At 35.5% G+C, this 26,412-nt stretch overlaps 1 protein-coding gene across 1 annotated transcript in view; it reads right to left on the reverse strand.

The window, feature by feature from the left end:
- Nucleotides 1–461: 461 nt before the first annotated feature.
- Atm (ATM serine/threonine kinase) overlaps nucleotides 462–26,412 on the reverse strand; it is a 157,510-nt gene continuing 131,559 nt past the window's right edge. Inside the window, exons 57-63 of the mRNA XM_076846443.2 lie at nucleotides 15,373–15,522; nucleotides 13,189–13,354; nucleotides 10,162–10,248; nucleotides 6,340–6,454; nucleotides 3,738–3,801; nucleotides 979–1,115; nucleotides 462–873 (exon numbers count right to left, since the gene is read on the reverse strand). Coding sequence (XP_076702558.2) covers nucleotides 690–873; nucleotides 979–1,115; nucleotides 3,738–3,801; nucleotides 6,340–6,454; nucleotides 10,162–10,248; nucleotides 13,189–13,354; nucleotides 15,373–15,522 — 903 coding nt within the window. The 3' untranslated portion in view covers nucleotides 462–689. The remainder of the gene's footprint in view (nucleotides 874–978; nucleotides 1,116–3,737; nucleotides 3,802–6,339; nucleotides 6,455–10,161; nucleotides 10,249–13,188; nucleotides 13,355–15,372; nucleotides 15,523–26,412) is intronic.

The following is a 26,412-nucleotide window of genomic DNA, read 5'->3' on the forward strand; positions in this document are numbered from 1 at the left end:
ATGAAAATCCACCAAAATGACACTCAGAAAATTCTGGATAAAGTAAGAGAGGTCTGTGTCACTGACACATTTTGTTTTGGATTTTCAGATTAGGAATGCTCAACCTGCACTACTTTGTTTTCAATATCCTTTGTCCCTCCCTCATCCTCTCAGGGAACCTCTCTATCACTGAGTCACACTCCCAGTCCTATATTCTTATTTTTAATGTAGCTTTACCATGGTTACAATTTTAGAGTTTTCCCCCCTTTTATAGAAAACTATCAAATACATATATGTAATATCTGGGAAATAAGTTTTAACTAAAAGCCACCTTAAAATAGCAGTATTTTTGTTATAATCTATACCAAAGGAACAACCATTGTTCTGCTGTTTCATCATTCTCAGCTAATGGATAAATCATGGATTCTATTGAAAATGACATGACTATATTATTGAGAAGAAATAAAAATTTAGCCAATAAGTAGGGCAAGAATAATAGTCATTTTTAATGTGTGAAAGCAAATAGCTTCCTGGACACTATCATAGCATCTTTGGGTGATGAATGAATCAAGCAGAAAACATTTTTTTTCAGAAACACAGTTGTTCACTTAAATATTAATCCCCACTTAAAGACTGTGAATGGGTTGAAAATGAAAGCTGAAATACAATTTCTAAAGGTTGAATTCAAGAAGTATTTCATATACTGAAGATCACACCCAAGCTTTCCATCCTGGGAAAAGTCGGCTGAGATTTTTGGGGTCCATAGCCTGCTGTATGAGCAAATTCACCTGTCCACCCACACTGAGCACGGTGCCTTCTTCCACTCCTTTCAGTTTCTCTTGCAATCTCATCAAGACACGTTCTGCCACTTTATTGAAACTTTGGTCAATATCACTAATGACGAAAACACAAAAGTGTCAATGATGTAGAGCAGTTTTAAGGGTCTTGGGAGTAAGAAAACATAAACTGACAACAGACTCTTCCTAAAATACTACTCACCTAAGATCTCGTTTGCTTTCTTGGTCATCCGCATTCGGAGTGGTGTGTAGCTCAGTTTCATCTTCTGGCCTCTGCTGTAAATACAGAGCTTTCAAAGGATTCATGGTCCAGTCAAAGAGTGGATCATACAAGAGAACCTAACAGAGAGAACACGTGTATTAGAAGAACAACGTGCATCCTGATCATGTATTATAAAGAATGGAGTCAGGGTTAGAAAAACAACAATAACACAGTAGTTGATAGGAGGAGAGGAAGCAAACTTATCAAGCATCTTCATGTTTCCTGGTGGAGGAAACTTTAATGACATCATGTTCTGAGGGTCTAATCTGTTCTAAATTCATTTTTCCTCCATATCTGGATTGATATCCATTGGCATGTTTCCTGACTAGGTGAATTTGTTTATTAAAAGCAGATAAGTTCTAATGAGTTCCATTCCTTCACTTTCTACTCTGACCAATAGGGTAATAGGTAAGGATATTTGTTTTGTAGGCCCCAATTTCCCAATGGCACTTTATTAGAAAGAGAAAAAATGAAATTTACAAAGTAAGGTCATGAGGGATTTCTGACTTTAACAGTTCAAAAAAGCTAACTGCCCTGGTGTTTATAAGCATAGAAACACCCCTCCCCTTGTAGTTAAGCTTTAGCAAATCCTTAGGAGTCTTAAGAATAAATGAAGAGTAAATTATAGAAAAAAAGTTTCTGCAGGACATGCAAGCATTAAAAGGCTGGAATACTTATTGTTGCTAATTTTACTGTGCTTCTCAGTACAACCACATAGTGGGATTATAAAATGTCTTTAGTGGGTTTAGTTCTAGGATATGCTAGATTAACAGTCCAAAAATTTCTTCATATTTTATGATGCTGTTTTGATTGTTCTTTCAGGCCATTAAAAACTATGAAGGGAAGAGACTGACAATGATTACATGTGCCTTGTTCATAAGTGTGACTTCAGATTGGACTTTAACAAATCTTTGTCTTGAGACAGGCCACCTGATGGAGAATTGGGGCCTCTGAAGCAAATGCCCTTAACCAGGACATAAGTTATGAGTTTTATTCACAAAAGAGAAGAATATTTTATTAGTCAACTAATGGGAAGGAATGAAGTCCTCTATTATAAAGACCCTATGTAGTCATCTTGGGTTGAAGTATAGAAACAACACAAATTATTTAATTATTATCCAAAGTACAGGTATGAAGACATGAATTGGTGTGAATATACTTTGTATACAAAGATATGAAAAATTGTGCTCTATATGTGTAATAAGAATTGTAATGCATTCTGCTGTCACATATAAATAAAAAATAAATGAAAAAAATTAAAAAAAAAACAACCAAGGGCTTGTGTCAGGAATCATATTTGAATATATTGGAATTAGGGAGGAAATGGAATTAAAAAATAAGCTTTAGTCTAACTACCCAAACAGAAGAGGACCCAGACAGAAGTGGCTGAAAACAATAAAGGAACACAAACTGATTAGGCTACAGTAGGGTTTCTCAATCTTAATATCATAATTTTAGGATTGGATACTTTATTGTGGAGCTGTGTACTGTAGGATGGTCAGCAGCAGTCCAGCCTCTACCTAGAAGATGTCAACTGTAACCCCCTCCCCCTCTGTGGTAACAAAAAGTATCTCCAGACATTGACAGCTGTCCTCCATGCAACAAAATTGTCCTTGGATAAGTATCATTGAGCTAGAGGGAGAGAAATATTTCCTTAGTAGAACAGACAAAACCTTGGAGGACACGATGATCCACTGTGAAGAACAAGACCTTGAAGGCCAGGAAAGACAGAGAAAGGAAAATGCATCCAAAGTGCTCTGAAAGAGAGGTTTAGAAAGGAGGGAGATGTTTAAATTGTAATTAGATCAGAAATAGTAACTGTGATTCAATGAAACCTAACAGAAGAAAAGTAATGAATTCAAGAAAAGAATGATCTCCCAGACAATTGGCACCTAGTTTGCTATTGAGAAGTACCCTCCTGAAGTTGAAGCCAGGAAGTATATAGTAAAATCAACTTGAAATTACTCTCACAACAATAGGTCAGTAACAACCATTTCTAGAACTCATTTGCTATCCATAGCAAATGAGTTCTAGAAATTTGGACAGATTTACAAAGGGAATATCAGATAGGCTGGTTTAAAAAAAAAAATCACAAAGCATTAGGGAGGTATGTTCAGAAATGACAGTTATTATAGGTAGAGATGCAAATCACTTCTTGGACTCCAAACCCTTTTGGAGTACATCCACAGTCCTTACAGTGATGTAGAAATCCTTATAGGTGATTAAGCAACATTACTTCTTTGACTTCCTCTTTTATTACCCTTTAAAGATGAAGCTCTTGAGCAATTTTAACTAAACTTCTGAGATCCTAAAGGAATGTGCCCTTTTGGTAAGTGTAAACCTAGAATATACCTATGAAGAACTCCCAAAGCTACCTGTGCATAAAAAAATCCTTGACTGAAACTGGAGGCATTTCTAACCCCCCCCAATTTTTTATATCTTTATTTTATTTATTTTTATGTGGTGCTGAGGATCGAACCCAGCGCTTCGCAGGTGCTAGGTGAACACTCTATCGCTGAGTCATAACCCCAATCCCCCCAAATTTTTGATGTGTGAAAATGCTTAGTGTGTAATCTCTCTTTTGCTGCCCAGTAGCATCCCACTGCAATAAAATGAATAAGCGCTCTTTAAATCAATGACTTCCTAACAAAGTGCACTACGTGGTACAGAAATAAAGATTTCCTTATAATATACTTTACCTCTACAATGGTTAGCAGAGTTTCCTGAGAATTTCTCATAACTTCCATGGTTTTCTCACAGCATCTACAGAGCCAAACACATTATAATATTGATTATACTGCATACTGTTTTCAACACATATTTACTTATAGACACTCATGTGTCATACTCTGAGACTATCCTAATTAGGAATTCCCAAATTTATACCTCAAAGTACTTGGCAAAGTAAACTTTTGAGGCTGGGTTGTGGCTCAGTAGTAGAGTACTCGCCTATACATTTGAGGCACTGGGTCCGATCCTCAGCACCACATAAAAATAAATAAATAAAGTAAAGGTCTTGTGTCCAAATACAACTAAAAAAAAAAAAAAAAAAAAAAAAGTTAAAAAAAAGAAAAGCTTTTAACAGACGTTTCTGAAATGAATACAAATATATACATATAAATGTTTCATAAGCTTAGCATTTATAAGAAAAAATCCTACTATAAAACATCTCTTTCAGTCTTGATTATTGCGGCAATACTAGTTTACTTGATTTGAATCTGCTCCAATCAAAATTGAGTACAGCCTGGCAGCGGGTGCTGTGGTGGGTCCACCGTGGACCCCGGGGTATTCTTGCTTGGGCGCTGCTCTTGGGGTCACCCACTGGCCTCCCAGGCTAGGACTTCAGGGTCGGCCAGCCTGGCGTAGAGACACCGCTGGCAGTTGTCATAGTGACAGCGGCCACCCTGGCCTCCTACCTCTGCCTCACCGGGCCTAGGAAATGGCCAGGGTATAGGGTGGGGAGGTTAGGGCTCTGACTTCACTGGTGTCTCGGGTGGGAAGCATTTGGGGAGCCTCTGGCTTGCTAGGTCTCTTCCCACTGGAATCTTGGGGAAAACAGGTGCAGACGTAGGGTTTGTTGGGACGTAAGCAATTCACTAGGCTCTTTTTGGAACTCAATCCTTGGAACAATCTGATGAGATGGGAGGGTTTTGCTAAGGTGCTTAAAGTTTCACTAAAATGCTGAGACTGGTTTTGAACTTTTGATACTCTTGCCTCAGCCTCTGAGTTGCTGGGATTACAGGCATGTACCACCATGCCTGGATAAGTGAAAAATGAAAAACAGACTTGACCTCCAAAGAGGACGCACAAATGGCTAACAAACATGAAAAGATGCTGAACATCATCACTCATGCAGGGACTACAGTGGGACATACCTTTATACCCCCAGTGACTGTAATCAGAAAAGTATAGGGAAATAACAAGTGTTGGGGAGAGAAAGTAGAAAATGGGAACCCTCAGTTGTTGCTGGTGGGAATGCAGAATGGTTCAGCAGCTGGCAAAAATCATTTGGCAACTCCCCAGAGGTTAGACATGGAATATACCATATAATCCAGCACTACCACTTGGAGGTAGAAACCCTGAGGGGCTGATAACCAGTGTTCAAACAAATATCTTGAACACGTTTGTTCACAGCAGCACTGTTCACAAGAGGCAAAAGCTGGGAAAACCCAAGTGTCCATGGACAGCTAAATGGATGAATGAGATGTGGTCCTTCCATACAGTGAGATAGTGTTTGGCCACAATAAGCCCTGAAGCCCTGATCATGCTACAACCTGGAGGTACCTTAAAATGTTATGCAAAATGAAAGCCAAACTTATTTCCTGATTCTATTTAAATAAATGTCCAGAATAGTAAAATAAGACAGAAATCAGGTTTGTGTTAGCCAAAGGCTAGGGCTAGGAGGGTGGAGAATAACTGCTTAATTGTATAGATTTTACTTTGGGGTAATGAGAATGTTTTAGAGCTAGATAGAGGTGCTGGGCATACAACTTTGAATGTACTAAATGCCTCAGACTCATTCTTTTTATATTTTTATTATTATTTTTTAATGCATACCATACAAAATTTAATATCATATTTAAGGCAATGTAAAATTTAGTTTCAAACTTAATATGATTTTCATGCAATACAAAAGTACTCATCTATTTCTCCATCAATGAGTAATATCAATCCTTTTAATCCTTGCTAAATGGATAGAAAACCAATAATAATTATTTTCCTATTCTGATTTCTTTAATTGTGGCTGATCAGAATCCTTTAAACTGGTCATGTGTTCTTTTCTTTTGTAAGGAATGTAGGTCATTCTCTTTAAAATGGTCAATTTTATATTATTTGAATCCATCTCAATTAAAAAAATAGATTGGTTTAAAAAAATGGCATACACAGATCTATGCGGGGAAAAAAACTACAAGGAACTTCAAATCTTTTTTAGCACACAGTTGTACTACAATATAAGCTCCTTTTAGACATAACTAGTCTCTACTATATCCCCAACAATGAGCACCTAAAATTAGTTCTAATCAATAAAAGGAGTTAGTTAGCTAGAACTGAGGCATTAAAGTTATAAAGGTGGGCTGCTTCCAGAGGTGGTTAGGAATGACAGTATACATGACAGACTGAGTTAAGTTCCAGGTGGCAAGAAGGAAGGAAAAACTATTACTGCTTTTACCCAGGGTGTTTTCATACTAGTGTAAGGCACTGGAATATAATTCTACCATTGATCCATTATCTATATAAATATATAATCCAAATAATTTTCACACCAAAATTGTCTACTCTCCTTTATCTTATATCACTTACCTTCTGAAGACCCCTTCAACACCAGTAATGCCCATGCCATCCACAATATCTCTGGTGAGTCTAAATGGAACTGTTTCAGGAGTAGGAAGGATTTTACCCTGTTCAAAAGCAACCCCTAAAATAAAAAAATACAATCAGGTAAGGAGGCCTGACAGCTGATTTATATTTTTCCCAACTAGCACCAGTGAACTTTGCAAAAGCAACAATCTTTCATTTTTTTTTATTGGTACTAAAACATATAGTACCTCGTCTCCACCACTGTCTATGCAATCCACCTCAAAACTTCTTGATATACAGAAATCTGATTAAAGGGTGTTTTTTTTTTTTTTTTTGAAAATGAAGTAATTATTGATAGAACTTAAAATGAAGAAGATATGTATATTTTTAAACTTTTTTTTTTTTTTTGGTAACACCAGGGATTTAACCCAGGGCCTTGCACATGTTAGGTAAGTTCTCTACTACTGAGATACATTTTGAGACCTTAATTTATTTTGAGATAGGGTTAGGCCAAGCTGCCACTGGCCTCAAACTTGTGATACTCCTGCCTCAGCCTACCAAATAGCTGCGATTATTAGTGTATACCACCATGCCCAGTTTGTTTTAAAACATTTTTTAGTGAAACTGTTTTGAGATAATTATTGATTCACACCCAGGTATAAGAAATAATATAGAAAGATCATTCTATACCATACTTTTACCCAGTTTCTCCTTATGGTAATTATCTTGTGAAACTAGTACAACATCATGGCCAGAATACTGACACCAAACAGTCAAGATACATAACTCTTCTCTCACAAGGATCCTTTACACTGCCCTTATATAGTCATACACTCAAGTTTCTTCCTGTGACTTTACCACTCCCCATCCCACCCCTGTTCTTCTACCAACCTTTGATCTCTTTTCCCTTTTTATAATCTTGTTATTTCAAGTATATGAAATAAATGGAATCAGAGTATGCAACCTTTTGGGATAAAGTCTTTACTCAGCATATCCTCTGGAGATTCATCTAAATTGCTGTAAACTCAAAACAGTATTTCTTATTGCTAAGTAGTATTCCATGATAGGGTGTGACCGTTTGTTTAAGCATTTGCCCACTGAAGGACAATACAAATTATTTCCAATCTATTTTTTATAGATAAAGTTACCAGTTAAACTACTTTTTTGTGTGTTTATTTGCTGAGCATTTTTTTTGAAGTGTCCATTTATACCTTTTACCTATTTTGCAAAGGATTTTTTATTTTAATTTTTTAAATTATTGAGTTTTGAGAGAAAGGGACCCAAGGGGAAAGGACTACTTGCTATATTTGAATAGAGTTGCATAGATTTCCCACAGTTACTACTGATACCAAGGGGTGGGTTGGGGGGCGGTGGAGAGAGGGAGAGGGAGGGAGAGAGAGAGAGAGAGAAAGAGAGAGAGAGAGAGAGAGAGAGAGAGAGGGAGAGGGAGGGAGGGAGGGAGGGAGGGGTGGGGGGAGTTGGAAAAAGAGACAAGCAGGTAACAGAATAAATGATACAGTGAGAAGGTTTGATACTGTGCTAGCTGCTGGCCTAGCCCTTAACTTCTATTTCCTTCCTCTTGGAGCCCTGAGATGCTAAGTCCAGGATATGCTAGAGAGAGATCATGTGGAGAAGCCCTGAACCATCAGACATGTACATTAAGAGTCCATCTTGGGCTGGTAATGTGGCTCAAGCGGTAGCGCACTTGCCTGGCATGCGTGCGGCGCTGGGTTCGATCCTCAGCACCACATAAAAATAAAGACGTTGTGTCCACCGAAAACTAAAAAATAAATATTAAAAAATTCTCTCTTCCTCTTTCTTCCTTTTTTTTTTTTAAAGACTGAGCTAAGCCAATCTACAGATCATGAGAGATTTATTATTTATGATAATAAATTGCGATTTGAGCTATTAAGTTTGGGGGTGGGTGTTCTGTAAAACAGATGACCAAAGAGATATATATAGAGAAAAGTATATAAATCACCCAACTCATTCAAGTGTGTGGGGCTCAGTATTTAAAAAGTGAAGAAATTTATGTAACCCGTACTCAACTCTTAATGTGCTCCAGAATCCCTTCTTTGTCCCCTCCTACCAGTCACCCACCACTTCTTCAAACTGTTATCACTATTCTGACTTCTAACAGTATAGATTAATTTTACCAGTTTCTGATTTTTATGTAAATGTTATCGTTCATACTATTCTGTAAATTTTTTCATTCACGATTATATTTCGGTCTTCATATTATATATAACTATTGTTCATTCAATCTAATTATTATATTCCATTTTATGAATATATATATTCCATTGTATTCATCCATTCTACCTGTGACAGGTGTTTGGACTGTTTCTAGTTATAGACTATTATAAATAGTACTTTCATAAATATTCTTATATGTGCATTTCTGTTGGAATAGAACTGCTAGCTCACAGGATATGAATATCTTCAGCTTTAGTAGATAATGACAAACAGTCAAAAGTGATTTTACAAATTTATTCTTCTCATCTATAAGATGTTTTTAGCATGGCCTGGCAAAGCTGGTATACTTCCACCTCTATTTTGCATCTTCCAGACTACTGCCCTCCTGTTTGTCATGCAAACTCTCACTCTTCTATTGAGAAAACCACATCTGACTTTAACAAACCCATTCCCACTTCTTAATTGTTATATCTTAACCCTAAGACTCTCTCAAATTCATGGAATAGTGGCATGCGCACACAATCTTCCTATTTATTCCGACTCTGGAATTCTTTCTGCAGAAGCCATATAATATCCTTGACCTTCTGTTTTGTTTTTTTTTTTTTAGTTGTAGATGAACACACAGTTATCTTTATTTATTTTTATGTGGTGCTGAGGATCAAACCCAGTGCTTCACACATGTGGGGCAAGTGCTTTACCACTGAGCTACAACCCCAGCCCCACCTTCTCTGTTTTAATGGAAAGCGATTTTACTCTGTCTTAGCAAACTACTTCTATGGATTATACCCCAGAATTTATAATCTCCTAAAATTGTACCTTCTTAGAAATCTTAAAATTCTACATTTATTCCTTTATCCTAATTAAATAATTCAAGTGAGATTTCTAGTTTTATAGGCCTTCATTTTTCAGTTACTATTGAACACTACTTCTTTCATGACATTTTTTTTCCTCCTTTAGCTTCAAAGATACTTCTACCTCCTAATTTCTGTGATTTATTCAGTTTTTTTGACTCAGCCTTTTCAATACTAGCATTCCTGATGCTTCCATCCTTTCTTTTTGTGGGGGAGGGGGTGGGTAACCGGGGATTGAACTAGGGCACTCAACAACTAAGCCACATCCCTAGCCCTATTTTTGTATTTTATTAGAGATAGAGTCTCACTGAGTTGTTTAATGCCTTGTTAAAATGCTGAGGCTAGCTTTGAACTAAAGATCCTCCTGCTTCCACCTCCCGAACCACTGGGATCATAGGCATGCACCACTGTTCCCAGCCCATCCTTTCTTAAAAGATTTGGCTTGGGCTGGGGTTGTGGCTCAGTGGTAGAGCGCTCACCTAGCATGTGCAAGGCACTGGGTTCAATCCTCAGCACCACATAAAAATAAATAAAAATAAAAGGTTAAAAAAAAAAAAAAAGATTTGGCTCAACTGTCTTCTCTTCTACCAAGTTTCACTCATCCCAGGTAAAGTTAGCTACTCCTTCCAGCACCACAGTGTTTATGCTTTAAACACACACACACACACGATACATTTATGTATTTTTCTCCCTCATATTTGTTGCACCCTGGTAGCTAAACAGCATTGCTTGATGACTAAATATTTATTAATTAAAAGTATGTATACTTATTACTTACCTAAATCTATATGCACAAGTTCTGCTGACTGCTCATTTATCAAGATATTCTGTACATGTCTATCACCAAGTCCAAGGATGTAACCAACTATGGGAGGAAAAAAACCAAAACCTCTAGTCACTGATTTCATTATTTCTAACATGCATTTAGCTATAATTTCAACTAATACCACCCGGCTCTGTATGTTTAATTACTTTACACTTTTTAGCCTTTAAAAGGATATAATGTACATAATTGGACATTTTGAATTTAAGTATAATATAGCCAGCTACTTTAATGTATACTGCATTGTACAAACAATCTGTCAAAATTTTTTTCTTTATCAAAAGACACAAGTTTTGGAATATCAGTGCTTTAAAAATTTACATGGTTAGAGATTCATTATTTACCTGAGCCAAAGTAATGCATACTATATGCACTCAAATTTCTATTGTGTATTTACTTATAAACTGACAAGTCTATGGGTAAATTCATTTTTCAGTGAAACTCTTCTGCTGGATGAATATGTTGAACACAAATCATTAATTCATTTCAGCAGATATATATCCCGGAAAAACTGCATTTCTCTTTTTAATATTAAAAATTAATATTTTCAAAATGGCCATACTACCAAAAGTGCTATACAGATTTAATGTAATTCCAATGATGTTCTTCATAGAAACAGAAAAAGCGGTCATGAAATTCATTTGGAAAAATAAGAGCCCCAGAATAGCCAAAGCAATCCTTAGCGAGAAAAGTGAAGCAGGAAGCAAATTATACTATAGAGCTACAGTAACAAAAATGGCATGATACTGGCACCAAAACAGACATGTAGACCAATGGTACAGAATAGAAGTCACAGAGACATTCTCACATAAATACAATTATCTCATACTAGACAAAGGTGCCAAGGTGCCAAAAATATACATTGGAGAAAAGACAGCCTATTCAACAAATGGTGCTGGGAAAACTGGAAATTCATATGTAGCAAAATGAAATTAAATCCCTCTCTTTTATCCTGCACAAAATTCAACTCAAAGTGGATCAAGGACCTAAGCATTAGACCAGAGATCCTGTACCTAACTATAAGAAAAAGTAGGCTCAAATCTTCATCACGTCAGCTTAGAAACTTAATTCCTCAATAAGACTCCTACAGCGCAAGTAGTAAAATCAAGAATCAATAAATGGGATGGATTAAAACTAAAAAGCTTCTTCACAACAAAGGAAACAGTCAAGAACATGAAGAGAGAGCCTACTCTCTCTTTGTCACCTGTACCTCAGACAGAGCATTAATCTCCAGGATATATAAAGATCTCAAAAAACAAATAACCCAATCAATAAATGGTTGAAGGAACTGAATAAGCACTTCACAGAAGAAATACAACTGCTCAACAAATATATAAAAAAATGTTCAGCATCTCTAGCAATTAGAGAAATGCAAATTAAAACTCACTGAAATTCCATCTCACTCTAGTCAGAATGGCAATTATCAAGAACACAAGTAACAATAAATGTTGGCGAGGATGTAGGGAAAAAGATATGCTCATACATTGCTGGTGGAACTGCAAATTGGTGCAACCACTCTGGAAAGCAATATGGAGATTCCTCAGAAAAGTTGGAATGGAACCACCTTTTGACCCAATTCTCCTACTCCTTGGTTTATGCCCAAAGGACTTAAAATCAGCATACTACAGTGATGTAGCCACATCAATGTTTATAGCAGCTCAATTCATAATAGCTAAGATATGGAATCAACGTAGATGCCCTTCAACAGATGAATGGATAAAGAAAATGTGGTACATATACACAATGGACTATTACTCAGCCATAAAGAATGAAATTATAGCATTTGCTGGTAAATGGATGGAACTGGAGACTATCATACTAAGTGAAATAAGCCAGTCCCCAAAAACCAAAGGTTAATGTTCTTGCTCATATGCAGACACCAACTCACAAGAAGTGGGGGGGGGGGGTGGGAGATGATAGAAGTTTACTGGCTTAGACAAAGTAGAATGAAGAGAAGAAAGTGGGGATGGAAATATGACAGACAATGAATCGGACATAACTTTCCTATGTTCTTTTACTAATATACAAGCAATGTAACTCCACATTATGTACAACCATAAAAATGGGAAGGTATATTCTATACATGTAAAATATGTCAAAATACATTGTCATGTATAACTGAAAAGAATAAAAATTTCTTAAAAAAAGAGAGATGACAGCATGTCTTAAAAAGCTTTTTTTTAAAAATGTTTTTTTTAGTTATAGATGGACACAATACCTTTATTTTTATTCATTTATTTTTATATGGTACTGTGGATCAAACCAGCATCTCACATGTGCCAGGCAAGTGCTCTACACTACTGAGCCACAATCCCCGCTCCTTAAAATGCTTTTAATCCAATAACAGATATCATGTAGTATTACAAAAAAATTAAATAAAATAAAATACAGCATGTGGAGTTGGGATGCCTAGGCCCTTGGTCTGCTCTGGCCTTAGCAGGTCTACTTTCTTATTTACAGTCTAAATCACTTAGTTGAGATTAATGATTCTCCATGTAGATGAGAGCTTCACATTGTCTTAATTGCTTACCTAGTTTTTCCAATCTCTTAGAAATTAAAAAGTCAAAATATAGGTTACATATTAAATATTTAAATATATATCACAATTTCTATTGTCAAAAAGGATTCTATTAAATATAATCAATCACTGGGTGACAGTATCATGGTACCATAGAAATTATGCACAAAAGAATAATAACTCAAGAAAGTAAGTCAAATGAAGTTATCATAGGTTTTATTTTCAAAAGAAAGTCTCAAAAATAATTTATTGAGGGTAGAGAAAATAAGCCATATTCAAGATAAAATAGAGAAACCACTGTCCTAAAAAATCTATGAAAAGTTATGGTTAGAAACCAAGAGTCAGGATGAACACAACCTAATGAAGAAGATAGTCTAGTTTAAAAACTACCATCACCACCATCATCCCCTTGAAATTCAGAATACAGAAGAGTCCCAATCTACTAAGATGTAGAAGAAGGTTACCAATAGAAGAAGTGGCCACACTGCGTGTATAAGCCAGTCGTTTCTCAAACCAAACAGCTGGGTCCAAGAATTTTTCCATGCAGAAGTAACGAAAAACTGGTTGAAAATTTTGGCAAATATTCATGAAGATCTCGTATTTCTCTTCAAATGACCTCCTTTGTACTTCCTTTAAATAGATCACATGTAAAATTATTTTCTTAATACTGTGTTCAACCAAGTAAACTGATGTCCACTATGCTTCTAAATGAAAAATATAATAGACATGAAGCAATAAAAATATGAGCAAGATACAAGAAACTAACAATGTGGCCAGAGAAGAAATTAGTTACAAGTAATAATCAGAGGACTTTTATATTAGGTTTAAGGGAAGGAGGCATATAAATAGTGACAGTTGTTTAATTTGAATGATCTTGTAATCTAGATAGAAGTAAACACAGAAATGCCAAAGGTAGCCTCAGATAATTTCAGATGGCATTACAGCACTACGGTTCTGACAAGAAACAGAAAAAGATGAAAGGATGGAAGAATCATTGATGGATGGCAAAGCAGTTGACATGTTGTCTCAGGTCTCTGTCCTCCAACATCTTCCTGCTATGTAATACTTTTCTGAAGCAAAGCTTATCTATTTCAATGGGCTCAACTCTCTTCTGTGTCTGCTGAATAAATCTGCATCTTTGGTACAAACTCCAGCTTGATGTGCTACTTCAACTGCCCCCTTCTCTTCACTTGGATCACTTCCAATTCCAAACAAAAGATCTCTTCATCTTTGGAAAACCTCAGCCACCTTCTCTATTTTTATCTTGACAAACAGCCTCACTATTCACTTGGTCACCCCAACGATAACTGGGAGGCACTGTTTTTCAGCCTCACTTCTAATTGGCCATCAAATCTTATCAGTTCTGCCTCCTCCTCATTATTATTTTTGGCGGGGGGCAGGGGATGTACCGGGAATGGAACTCAGGAGCACTTGACCCCTGAGCGGCATTCCAGCCCTATTTTGTATTTTGTTTAGACACAGGGTCTCACTGAATTACTTAGTGCCTAGATTTTGCTGAGGCTGGCTTTGAACTTGCTATCCTTCTGCCTCAGACTCCCAAGCTGCTGGGATTACAGGCATGCCTCGCTTGCCTCTGGCACCTGGTCTGCCTCTTTAATTTTTCTTATATCTCTCCATGATTCTTGTTTCCTATCATTCTTAATCTTAGCTCAGACTCCATCTCAGACTTCCAATCTGCTTTTTCAAAAGCACAACCCACAAAGCTGTTAGTTATTTTTCTAAAATGCAAATCCAACATTACTACCCTCTCAAGAGTCTTATATTGCCCACAGGTAAAGAGCAAACTTCTTAGCATTTCATAAAGCAACCCTCCATTTTTTGACCAACTACTACTTCAATCTCATCTATCTCTTCCTCCTCCTATGCTATCTTACATGCCTCCTTCTTGTTGCTTATATGCTTCTTCTGCCTGGAAACCCCACTTATTTACAAACTTTGGTTTAAACACCTTCTCCTCTGTGAAGCCTTTCATGATCTAATCTCTTTGTTTTCTAACCTGATATAGAACCAACCATATTCTTCCTCCATGCCTACACTTTACCCAGTCTGCTCCACACAGATTTTCATTACAATGAATGCCCTATAGCAGTTACCACATATTTTTAAAAACATGTAATAGAAAGCACAATAAAATGAAAAGTAAATGGATTTTGAAGTTTAGACAGACAAGATTCAATTCCTTGTTACATTGCTTATTAGGTTGTTGACCTTGAGAAAAGTAAATTTTGGAATTTCTCATTTTACACAGGGGACGAGAATGTTGATTAGTTAAAAATATTTGTGAAGACTCAGCATAGTACCTAAGTAGATAGGAGGCATTCAATAAATGTTGCTGATACAGTGAATAAACATCAGATAAGATGGCCACTGACATGGCAAATATCTCTATCAATTTCACAGAAAATTATTACATAATATTTTTTTGTTTTAATTGGCATTTTGTTTGTTAAGAATTAGCTTAACTGAATAATGTTTAAATTTCTCATCTGACAAGGGCTAGCACTTCACATAGTTCAAAATTTTCTGTTTTTACTCATACACTTTCATCCTAGTGCTATTACTTTTTTTTTTAAACTTAGTATCTTTAGCTATAAATAATTTTTCAATAACTTTTGAGTGCTACTCACCATCATTTTCTTTTGGCATTGAAAAGCACTGAAATCATTTGGCCTATATCTTTTGTGAGCCCCATCTTCATTGTTAACAAGAAATTCACCAATAGGGACAGTTCCTGTGCACCACTCAAGAACACCACTTCGCTGAGAGAGGGGAACCACCTAAAATTAAATTAAATATCTTTTGATTATGGATGGCCATTAAGGAGCAATTGATGATCATTCAACTAACAGTCAGTGCAAAGTATTTTTTCCAAGTTGGATTAATAGTTCTCTGTCCATAGGAAACAAAGTTCCTTGGAAGAACACAATAGGAAATGAACTTAACCTCCAAGAATATGACTTTCTAGACTTTTGCTTATACTTGTAAGAACCTACCCATCTCTCAATCCTCATGATTTCCTGAGAGATCATTCCTCTTGATTATAGTCATCATTATCTGCTATTGATACCCAATGTGTACCCTTCACAGGAGAGGAATTAAGTTTGCTTTCCTTACACTTCATTTATTGATTGATTGATTGATTGAGACAGAATTTTACTATGTTGCCCAGGCTGGTCACAAATTTGCAATTCTCCTGCCTCACAACTTCTCAAGTAGCTGGGATTACAGGTGTGTGCCACCATGTCCATCTGCTTCCCTTATATTTTTATTATCAAACTTGAGGAATTTCACCTAGAAAAATTTTACCCATAAATGTGGTCTCAATTTTAAAATACCTTAATTACTGAAACTATGTATTTTCTTGCTTTACATCTTATTAGCTTCACCATAAGAAAATGTATTCCTAAACATAAAATAAGAAAATTTACTGAGACAGTTGTTTTGTAAAATTATGGGGTATGATAAAGTATAAAAGTAACACAAACAAATATCCTTTTACATCATAAATGACTATGTCAAATCTAAGATTTTTCCCAAATTTCCTGGGAGATAAAGCTTCCTTTGTACTCTGCTAATCTCATGCCCCTCCCCACCATCAAGATGAGCGTTAATTAGTTTATAAAGTCCATTTTTTTGGTATATTTTTCATTTAGACTATCCATACGTAGTTGCAAACTTTAAAGAAAGATGTATGGGCTGGGGATGTGGCTCAAGCGGTAGCGCGCTCGCCTGCCATGCGTGCGGCCTGGGTTCGATCCTCAGCACCACATACAGGCAGAGATGTTGTGTCCGCCAAGTACTAAGAAATAAATATTAAAATTCTCTCTCTCTCTCCCTCTCTCATTCTCTCTTTAAAAAAAGAAAAAGAAAGATGTATGTACATACATCTACATATATACATACATTCTACAATATGTATGTATATATGTTTGCTTTTTCTTACTCAATACTGCTACCTTTAGCTCTAAGCTAATCATTTTCACAACTGGATACTGTAAAAACATACAATTGTCCAATTGCACATTAACATTTACATTGTTTCCAGATTATCCTGAAATACTGATGCAATGGCAGTCTTTTGGTGACCATATTTCAGTTTTTCTAGGAACTGAATAGCTTTGTGAATAGGGTATATGCATTTTCAAAATCATTAGATATTGCTAGGTACTATCTAAAGTAAATGGACCAATATGCACACCGACCAAATGAGTTATTCCTTGACCTTCCCAATACTCATAGGTTTTCATATTTTGCCAATTTAAGAATATATAATTTGGGGGCTGGTGCTCAGTGGCAGAGCACTTGCCTAGCATATGTGAGGCACTGGTTTCAATCCTTAGCACCATACAAAAATAAAACAAAAGCATTCTGTTCATCTACAACTACAAAAAAAATTTTTAAAAAAAGAGTATATAATTTTATCACATTGTGGTTTTAATTTGTATTTTCTAGATGACTAGCACAGTATCATTTGATAGGCTCAATGGCCCCTCAAATGTTTTCTTCTTATGAATTGCTGTTTTGTATTTTTCTCTTTTTTCTAATGGATTATCTTTTTATTACTAGCATGTGATATATTCTGTATATAAATCCCTTGCATTACAACAATCCTTTGTTATTATTATATTCATTTTCTCAGTTGATCCCTTGCCTTTATATTCTTAATTCTATACATTTTTAGTTTAATGTACTGAAATATGTTGAACTATTTTATGTTTTATGTCCTAAGGACACAATTATAATTTTCATAATATACATTCATTGAGACTCAATATACTATGTATTACACACAATGCTGAGGTATTGAGATCTGAGTGATAAACAAGACAGAGGAAGACTATGCTCTCTAAAAGAGAGAGGACATACACTTATAAATGTTTCATGGTGCCAGATAATACATATAATAGAAAAAAACAGGGACTGTGGGGTTGTGGGTCAGTGGCAAAGCACTTGCTTGGCATATGTGAGGCACTGAGTTCAATCCTCAGCACCAGAAATAAATAAAGTAATAAAAAATAAAGGTACATCAACAACTAAAAAATGTTTAAAAAAAGAAAAAAGCATAAATTTTTAAAAAAGAGAAAAATGAGTAGTAGCAACATGGTCTGAGAAGGGGTCTCTGAGGAGGCAACGCTGGAGCAGAAAACGTTATGAAGGGAAGGGTACCCAGTGCCAAGATCTGGGGGAAGAACATTCCAAGCAGATGAAGTACAAAAGCGCTAAGGTTAAAAAAAAAAAAAAAGAAGAAGAAGAAGGTGTATCTGTGCTACCGAAAAAAAGATTGTCAGTATACATAATTTCTCTATCACAAGCAGAGACTGAGAGATAAGATAGAGAGTGAGGTGGATAAGGCTGGAGAAAGAAAACAATCACTTTCATTTAGGGATAATGTGAACTCATCAGGAGTTTTGAACAAATAAGTGACAAATGCTATCTTAGACATTCTAAAAAGAATTACTCTAACTGGTGCAAATTAGAATTAGGTTTTGGGGGCCAACAGAAGTAAATGTTTAATTTGATGTTCTAATATATAGATAGCAGTGACTGAAGGAGGAGGGAGGCAGTGGCAGAGATGGTGAAAAGTGACTCTACTGAAGGTAAATCAACAGGACTTGCAGATGAAACAGACATAAGATTTGAGAAAGAGAGGAGTGTTAAATGATCCCTGATATTTGATGATATTTTTGCTAAGTATTTTAGAAGTTATGACAACATTACAATTATGTTTTTTAAAAGACACATTATCTTACAGATCTATACACCGAAATATTTATAAATGATATGACATATTGTTTCAAAATAATATTGCTAGGGGGAAGAAGTGGGTAGAAGTAGAAATGAAACAAAACTGTCCATGAATAATTATTAAAGTAGGTGATTGGGACAAGAAGGTTTCTATATACATTATATATAAACATTTTTTATATATACATTATATATATACATTTTCTGTTACATTTATACACTTTTTATTATATGTATACATTATATATACAGTATGGTCTCCTTTTGTATATTTTTGAAATTTTCCATAATAAAAGTGAAAAGAAAATAAGGCTCCTAGGCTTTTGTCTAACCAACTGAGTAAAGGTGGTGCTATTCCCCTCAGCTGATTACTTTCAATTTAGGGTATTCTGAGAATTAACTGATTAATCAAGAGTTCTACTTTACGTTATTGAGTTTGAGATATTTCTTAGCATTCTATATAACACACCTTATGAGGAAGCAGCCCCTACAAAAGGCTATATATGAGGTGAAAAGTCTTCATTTACTGAGTAAAGGAAAAACAGGGTGTCATAAGCAGGCTAGATGTCCAAAGAGCAAAAGAACCAGAAGACTGATTTACAAGCCTCAATCTGATTTTTCCAGGGACTCGCATGACCTCTTTAAGGCCAGGCCTGCTGCCGTGAAGCTCAATAACACCACAGACACCACCCCTAAAGATGTTCTTTGCATTTTTTATCTATTTTCCTTGTCAAGAGTAAGAAATCCTTAAGGCCTAGAGCTATTTTTTATGACTTTTCTATCCCCGATACCAGGCAGAATAAGTAACACAATAATAGGCATTTAAGCTAACATTTATTGAACAACTCAATGAATGATCTCATGGCCTTTCCAACTAATTTTGCTTCCTATGTAATTACCTCTAAATGTCCTCCTCCCAGGAAATCCTGTCCTATAGTTGACTTTGAGCTAGCTATGACTTTTAATGCTTGATCACATTAATATTTCTGCATTATAGTATAGGCCATCTAAGGTTTCCTCTCCCTATCAGTATCTTGTTCTGGGGTGGGGGGAAATTAAGCCCTTATTTTTCTCTGAGAAACAATACCAATAATCAATAAGTGATGGCATCAAATTAAAAAGCCTCTGCAGAGCAAAGGAAACAATAAAGAACATGACAAGAGACCCCACAGGAGAAAAATCTTTGCCACCTGCACCTCAGATCATTAATATCCAGAATACATAAAAACTAAAAAAACACCACCAAAATAACCCCAAATAATAAATGGGTTAAAGAACAGATACTTCTGAAAACAAATACAAATGGCCAAGAAATACATGAAAAAATGTTCAACATCTCTAGTGATTAAGGAAATGCAAATCCAAACTACATGGAGATTTCATCTCATTCCAATTAGAATGGCAATTATCAAGAATATAAATAATAATAAGTGTTGGCACTGATGTATGGAAAAAGATATAGTCATACCTTATTGGTGGGACTGCAAATTAGTGCAACAACTCTGGAATGCAGTATGCAAATTTCTCAAAAAAATTAGGAATGGAACCACCATATGTCCCAGCTATACCACTATTGCATAATGTAAGAATGCAGCCACATCAATATTTATAACAGCACAATTCACAATAGTTAAGCTATGGAACCAATTTAGGTGTCCTTCAATAGATGAATAGATAAAGATAATGTGGTATATATACATAATGGAGTATTACTTAGCCATAACAAATAGAATTATGGCATATCCTGGTAAATGGATGGAACTGGAGACAATCATACTAAATAAGAGAGTCCTAGGAAGTCAAAGGTCAAATGTTTTCTCAGATATGTGAAAGCTAGTCCAAAATGGGGAAAAAGAAAAGGAGAGATTCCATCAAAATAAACAATCAGTGGAGTAGATGAGGAGACTGGGAGGAATGAGTAGGGATGGGAAAAGGGAACAACAGTGGCGTGAATCCGACCTATGTACATAACACCACAGTGAATCTCACCATTATGCATATACACAAGGCACTAATTAAAAAAAACTATAATAGCAGAAAGATCAATAGAGTAGAAGGAAGGGAACAGGAGGAGAGAGAAGGGGAAGGAAAGGAGAAGGGAGAAGAAGAGAGAAAGGAGAAGTACTTTGGAGTAAATTAGAGCAAATTATATTTCATGACTTTTTTTCTTTTCTCCTTTTTTATTTTTTAATTTGTTCTAATCAGTTATACATGACAGTAGAATATATTTAGACACATTTTATACAAATGGAGCACAACTTCTTACTCTGGCTGTAGATGGTGTAGAGTCACATGGATAGTGTAATCATACATGTATATAGGGTAATAATGTTCCTCTCATTCTACAATCCTTCCCACACCCCCACCTCTTCCCCTTCTCTCTCCTCCCCTCTGCACAATCCAAAGTTCTTTCATCCCCACCCCCCATTATGGATCAGTATCCGCTTATCAAAGAAAACATTCAGCCTTTGACTTATTTTACGTAGGGTTTAACTTATTTTACATAGCATGATATTCTCCAGCTCCATCCATTTACCTGCAAATGCCATAATTTCATTCTTCTTTAAGGCCGAGTAGTATTCCATTGTATATATATACACACTACATTTTATTTATCCATTCATCTGTTGAAGGGCATTTACATTGGTTCTACAATTTAGCTATTGTGAATTGAGCAGCTATGAACATTGATATGGCTGCATCATTATAGTATGCTGCTTTTAAGTCCTTTGGGTATAAACTGAGGAGTGAGTTAGCTGGGTCAGATGGTGGTTCTATTGCAAGTTTTCTGAGAAGTCTGCTTTCTATAGTGGTTGCACCAACTTGTAGTCCCACCAACAATGTATGAATGTACCTTTCTCCCCATATCCTCACCAATACTTACTATTGCTTGTATTCTTGATAACTGCCATTCTGATGAGAGTGAGATAAAAATCTTAGTTTTGTTTCTCTAATTACAAGAGATGATGAATATTCTTTATGTTTGTTGATGGATTGTGTTTCTTCTGTGAAATGTCTCTTCAGTTCCTTACGCATTTATTGATTGGGTTATTTGCTTTTTTGGTGTTAAGTTTTTTGAGTTCTGTATATGTCCTGGAGATCAGTCTATCTGAGTTGTGTGTGGCAAAGATTTTTCTCCCATTCTGTAGGCTCTCTCTTCACTTATTGTTTCCTTTGCTGAGAAGAAGCTTTTTAGTTTCAATCCATCCCATTTATTGATTCTTGCACTTTCAGAGTCTGATAAAGGAAGTCAGGTCTTAAGCCAATATGATAAAGATTTGGGCCTATTTTCCCTATTAGGTGCAGGGTCTCAGTTCTAGTGTCTTAAGTCTTTGATCCACTTTTAGTTGAATTTTGTGCAGGGCGAGAGAGAGAGGTTTAATTTCATTGTGCTACATATGGATTCCCAGTTTCCCCAGCACCATTTGTTGAATAGCTATCTTTTCTCCAATGTATGTTTTTGGCACCTTGGTGTAGTTTGAGATAACCATATTTATGTGTGTTTGACTCTGTGTATTCTGTTCTGTACCACTGGTCTACATATTTCTTTTGGTGCCAATACCATATGTTGTTTTTGTTACTATGCTCTGTAGTATAGTTTAAGGTCTGGTATTATGATACCTCTTGCTTTACTATTCTGTAAAGGATTGCTTTGGCTTTTCTGGGTCCCTTATTTTTACAATGGAACTTCATGATTGCTTTTTCTAGTTCTATGAAGAATGTCATTGGGATTTTTATAGGAATTGGATTAAATCTGTATAACACTTTTGGTAGTATGGCCATTTTGACTACATTAATTCTGCCTATCCAAGAGCACAGGAGATCTTTCCATCTTCTAAAGACTTCTTCAATTTCTTTCTTTAGTGTTCTGAAGTTTTCATTGTATAGGTCTTTTACCTCTTTTGTTAGATTGATTCCCAAGTATTTAATTTATTTATTTATTTTGAGGTTATTGTGAATGAGTAGTTTTCCTAATTTCTTTTGCTGTGGATTTAACATTGATGTAAAGAAATACATTTGATTTATGGTAATTGATTTTATATCCTGCTACTCTGCTGAATTCATTTATGAGTTCTAGAAATTTTTTGGTGGAACTTTTTGGATATTCTAAATATAGAATCATATCATTCACAAATAGTGATAATTTTGAATTCTTCTTTTCCTATTCATATCAGTTTCTTTCATCTGTCTGATTGCTATGGCTAGAGTTTCAAGGACTATGTTAAATAGAAGTGGTGAAAGAGGACATCACTGTCTTGTTCCAGTTTTTGGAAATGCTTTTAATTTTTCTCCATTTAGAATAATGCTGGCCTTGGGCTTAGCATAAGTAGTTTTTATAATGGTGAGGTATGTTCCTACTATGCCTAGTTTTTCTAGTGTTTTGAACATGAAGATGTGCTATATTTTGTCACATGCTTTTTCTGCATCTATTGAGATGATTGTATGATTCTTGCCTTTAAGTCTTTTGATGTGATGAATTACGTTTAATTTCTGTATATTGAACCAACTTTACATCCCTGGGATGTACCCTACTTGATCATTCTGCACTATCTTTTTAATATGTTTTTGTATGCAATTTGTCAGAATTTTATTGAGAATTTTTGTGTTTCTGTTCATTAGGAATATTGGTCTGAAGTTTTCCTTCCTTGATGTGTCTTTGTCTGGTTTTGGCATCAGGATGATACTAGTCACATAGAATAAGTTTAGAAGGGTTTCCTCCTTTTCTACTTCATGGACTAATTTGAGGAGTATTGGTATTAATTCTTCTTTAAAGGTCTTATAGAACTTGGCTAAGAATCTGTCTAGTCCTGAGCTTTTCCTGGTTGATAGGCTTTGGATGGCATCTTCTATTTCATTGCTTGAAATTGATCTATTTCAATTGTGTATGTCCTCCCTATTCACTTTGGGTAGATCATATGTATCTAGAAATCTGTAGATGTCTTTGAGATTTTCTATTTTATTGGAGTACAAATTTTCAAAATAGTTTCTAATTGTTTTCTGTATTTCAGTAGTGTCCATCATGATATTTCCTTTTTCATCATAAATTTTAGTAATTTGAGTTTTCTGTTAGTGTAGCTATTTATTTTTTCAAAGAACCAACTTTTTATTGTTAAATGTTATGTGTAATTAAAAACAATGAACAAGAAAATGTTTTAAAAACTAGCATAACCAGGGGGAGGGAGAAGGTGAGGGGAAGGAAAATACCTGGGAGTGATTTGGGCCAAATTTTATTGTGTAACATTTTGTGCATGTATGAATAAATAACAAATCCCACAAAAAATTAGCATTAAAAAAAGATTAATCTTTAAAGAAATAGGTTATATTTTTTTCTACTTGAGATCAGGGTCTCACCTGGATGTTGGTTGATGGAGAAATAGTTGGGGTGTTAAAAGGCAAATAACAGTGTTTTCTCTGGTAAAACCAAACCAGAGCAAACTAACCAACCAAAACCAAACAAAACTCTAGAATAGCCTATGTCAACTGAGCATCACAGTATTTCATGTGGTATCACAAAAAAATGCTGACGGCTATTTTCTCAATTCTGCCAAGATATAGAGCTATTTCACTGTAATTAAAGAGAAATGACGTTAATTCATTATATACAGTGAATGCCTTAGAAGATTCCCAGGTATTTTATTTTCTTTGAGGCTATAGTGAATGGAGTAGTTTTTCTAATTTCTCTGAGGGTTCATCACTGATGTATAGAAATGCATTTTATTTATGGGTGTTGATTTTATATCCTGTTACTTTGCTGAATTCATTTATTAATTCTCAAAGTTTTCTGGTGGAGTTTTTTTGGACCTTCTAAATATAGAATTATGTCATCAGCAAACAGTGATAGTTTGAGTTCTTCTTTTCATATCCGTATCCCTTTAATTTCTTTTGTCTAATTGTTCTGACTAGAGTTTCAAGGACTATATTAAATAGGAGTTGTGAAAGAGGGCATCCCTGTCTTGCTTGAGTTCTTAGAAGGAATACCTCCAATTTTTCTCCATTTAGAATAATGCTGGCCTTGAGCTTAGTATAAATAGCTTTTACAATGTTGAGGTATATTCCTACTATTCCTAGTTTTTCTAGTGTTCTGAACATGAAAAGGTATGTATTTTATCAAATGCCTTTTTTACATCTATTGAGATGATCGTATGATTTTTAAGTCTATTGATGTGATGAATTCATTTCATTGATTTTGTATATGGAACCAACTTTGCATCTCTAGGGGGTTCATCCTATCTTTTTAATATGTTTTTGTGTGCGAATTGCCAGAATTTCATTGAGAATTTTTGTGTCTCAGTTCATTAGGAATATTGGCCTGAAGTTTTCTTTCCTTGATCTGTCTTTGTTTGGTTTTGGCATCAGGGTTATACTAGTTGCATAGAATGAGTTTGGAAGGGTTTCCTCCTTTTCTATTGCATGAATAATTTGAGGAGTATTGGTATTAATTCTTCTTTGAAGGTCTTGTAGAACTTGGCTGAGAATCTGTCTGGTCTTGGGCTTTTCTTGGTTGGCAGACTTTTGACGGAGTTTTCTATTTCACTGCTTGAAATGGATCTGTTTAAATTGTTTATGTCCTCCTGATTTGGTTTGGGTAGATCATATTTCTCTAGAAATTTGCGTCTTCAATATTTTCTATTTTATTGGAGTATAAATTTTCAAAATAGTTTCTAATTATCTTCTGTATTTCAGTGGTATCTGTCATGATATTTCTTTTTTAATCACGAATTTTAGTAATTTGAGTTCTTGCTCTCCTTTTCATTAGGGTGGCTAAGGGTTTATCAATTTTATTTATTTTTTCAAAGAACCACCTTTTTGTTTTGCCAATTTTTTCAATTGTTTCTTTTGTTTCAATTTCATTGATTTCAGCTCCGATTTTTACATATATATTTCTTTAGTTGTAGGTGGGCACAATACCTTTATTTTATATTTATGTGGTTCTGAGGATCAAAGGCAGTGCCTCACACATGCCAGGCAAGTACTCTTTCACTGAGCCACAGCCCCAGCCCCTCAGCTCTGATTTTAATTATTTCCTGTCCTCTACTACTTTTGGTGCTGATTTGTTCTTTTTCTAGGTCTTTGAAATGTAATGTCAGGTCATTTATTTGTTGACTTTTTCCTTCTTTCAATGAATGAGCTCAATGCAATGAACTTTCCTCTTAGCATTGCCTTCATAGTGTCCCAAAGATTTTCAGTATATTGTATCGGAATTCTCATTTACCTCTAAGAATTTTTTTTTTTTTTTTTTGTACCAGACTGCTATGACCTTACTCAAGGAAACCCATGGAATGTAGGGACACCAAGACTCATGGATGGGCCAGAGGTTGAGAGATCATTACCAGATTCTCATAACAGGAAAAATAGGGTGCAGGACAGTGAAGAGCAGAGGCAACCTACATCACATTTTGCTCCTTTTGATCTATGTAATAGAGAGAGATCAAAGGGTTAAGAATGAAGTACTCATTGGTAACTGGTAATGAAACTAAGCATTTGAGGACATAAAGCTCACCTTTTCAGCTGTGCCTTTCTGATGAACACTAAGACATTCCTTCAAAAATATTTTGGTAACATTGCCTGTGAGGCCCAGAACATATGCTGGGAACCAACTGTTGAAGCACAGATAAAAGATCTGCTCTCCCTGTGCTGTCAATCTAGCAGCCTACTCAAGTATCTGTGCACCACAGCTTGTCAAAACTATGCACATTTGCTAACTTTATTTTTCTTGTGCAGCAAATGTCAGTTCAGGTTTTGCTGGTCAAGTACACCTTATAATGGGCTTTGGTAATTTAGCTCCTAGGAATGGCTTGGTTACAGAACTCCATAAAAGTTTATTAACTTCTGCTTGCTGGGTTAGGTGGTAGGTTAGAAAGTACCTCAGAAATTAGCTTCATCCAGTTTAATGATTTCATTACAGAGCAGTTTGCGTGCTC

Source organism: Callospermophilus lateralis, chromosome 2 (genome assembly GCF_048772815.1).
Source record: "Callospermophilus lateralis isolate mCalLat2 chromosome 2, mCalLat2.hap1, whole genome shotgun sequence".
NCBI lineage: Eukaryota > Metazoa > Chordata > Mammalia > Rodentia > Sciuridae > Callospermophilus > Callospermophilus lateralis.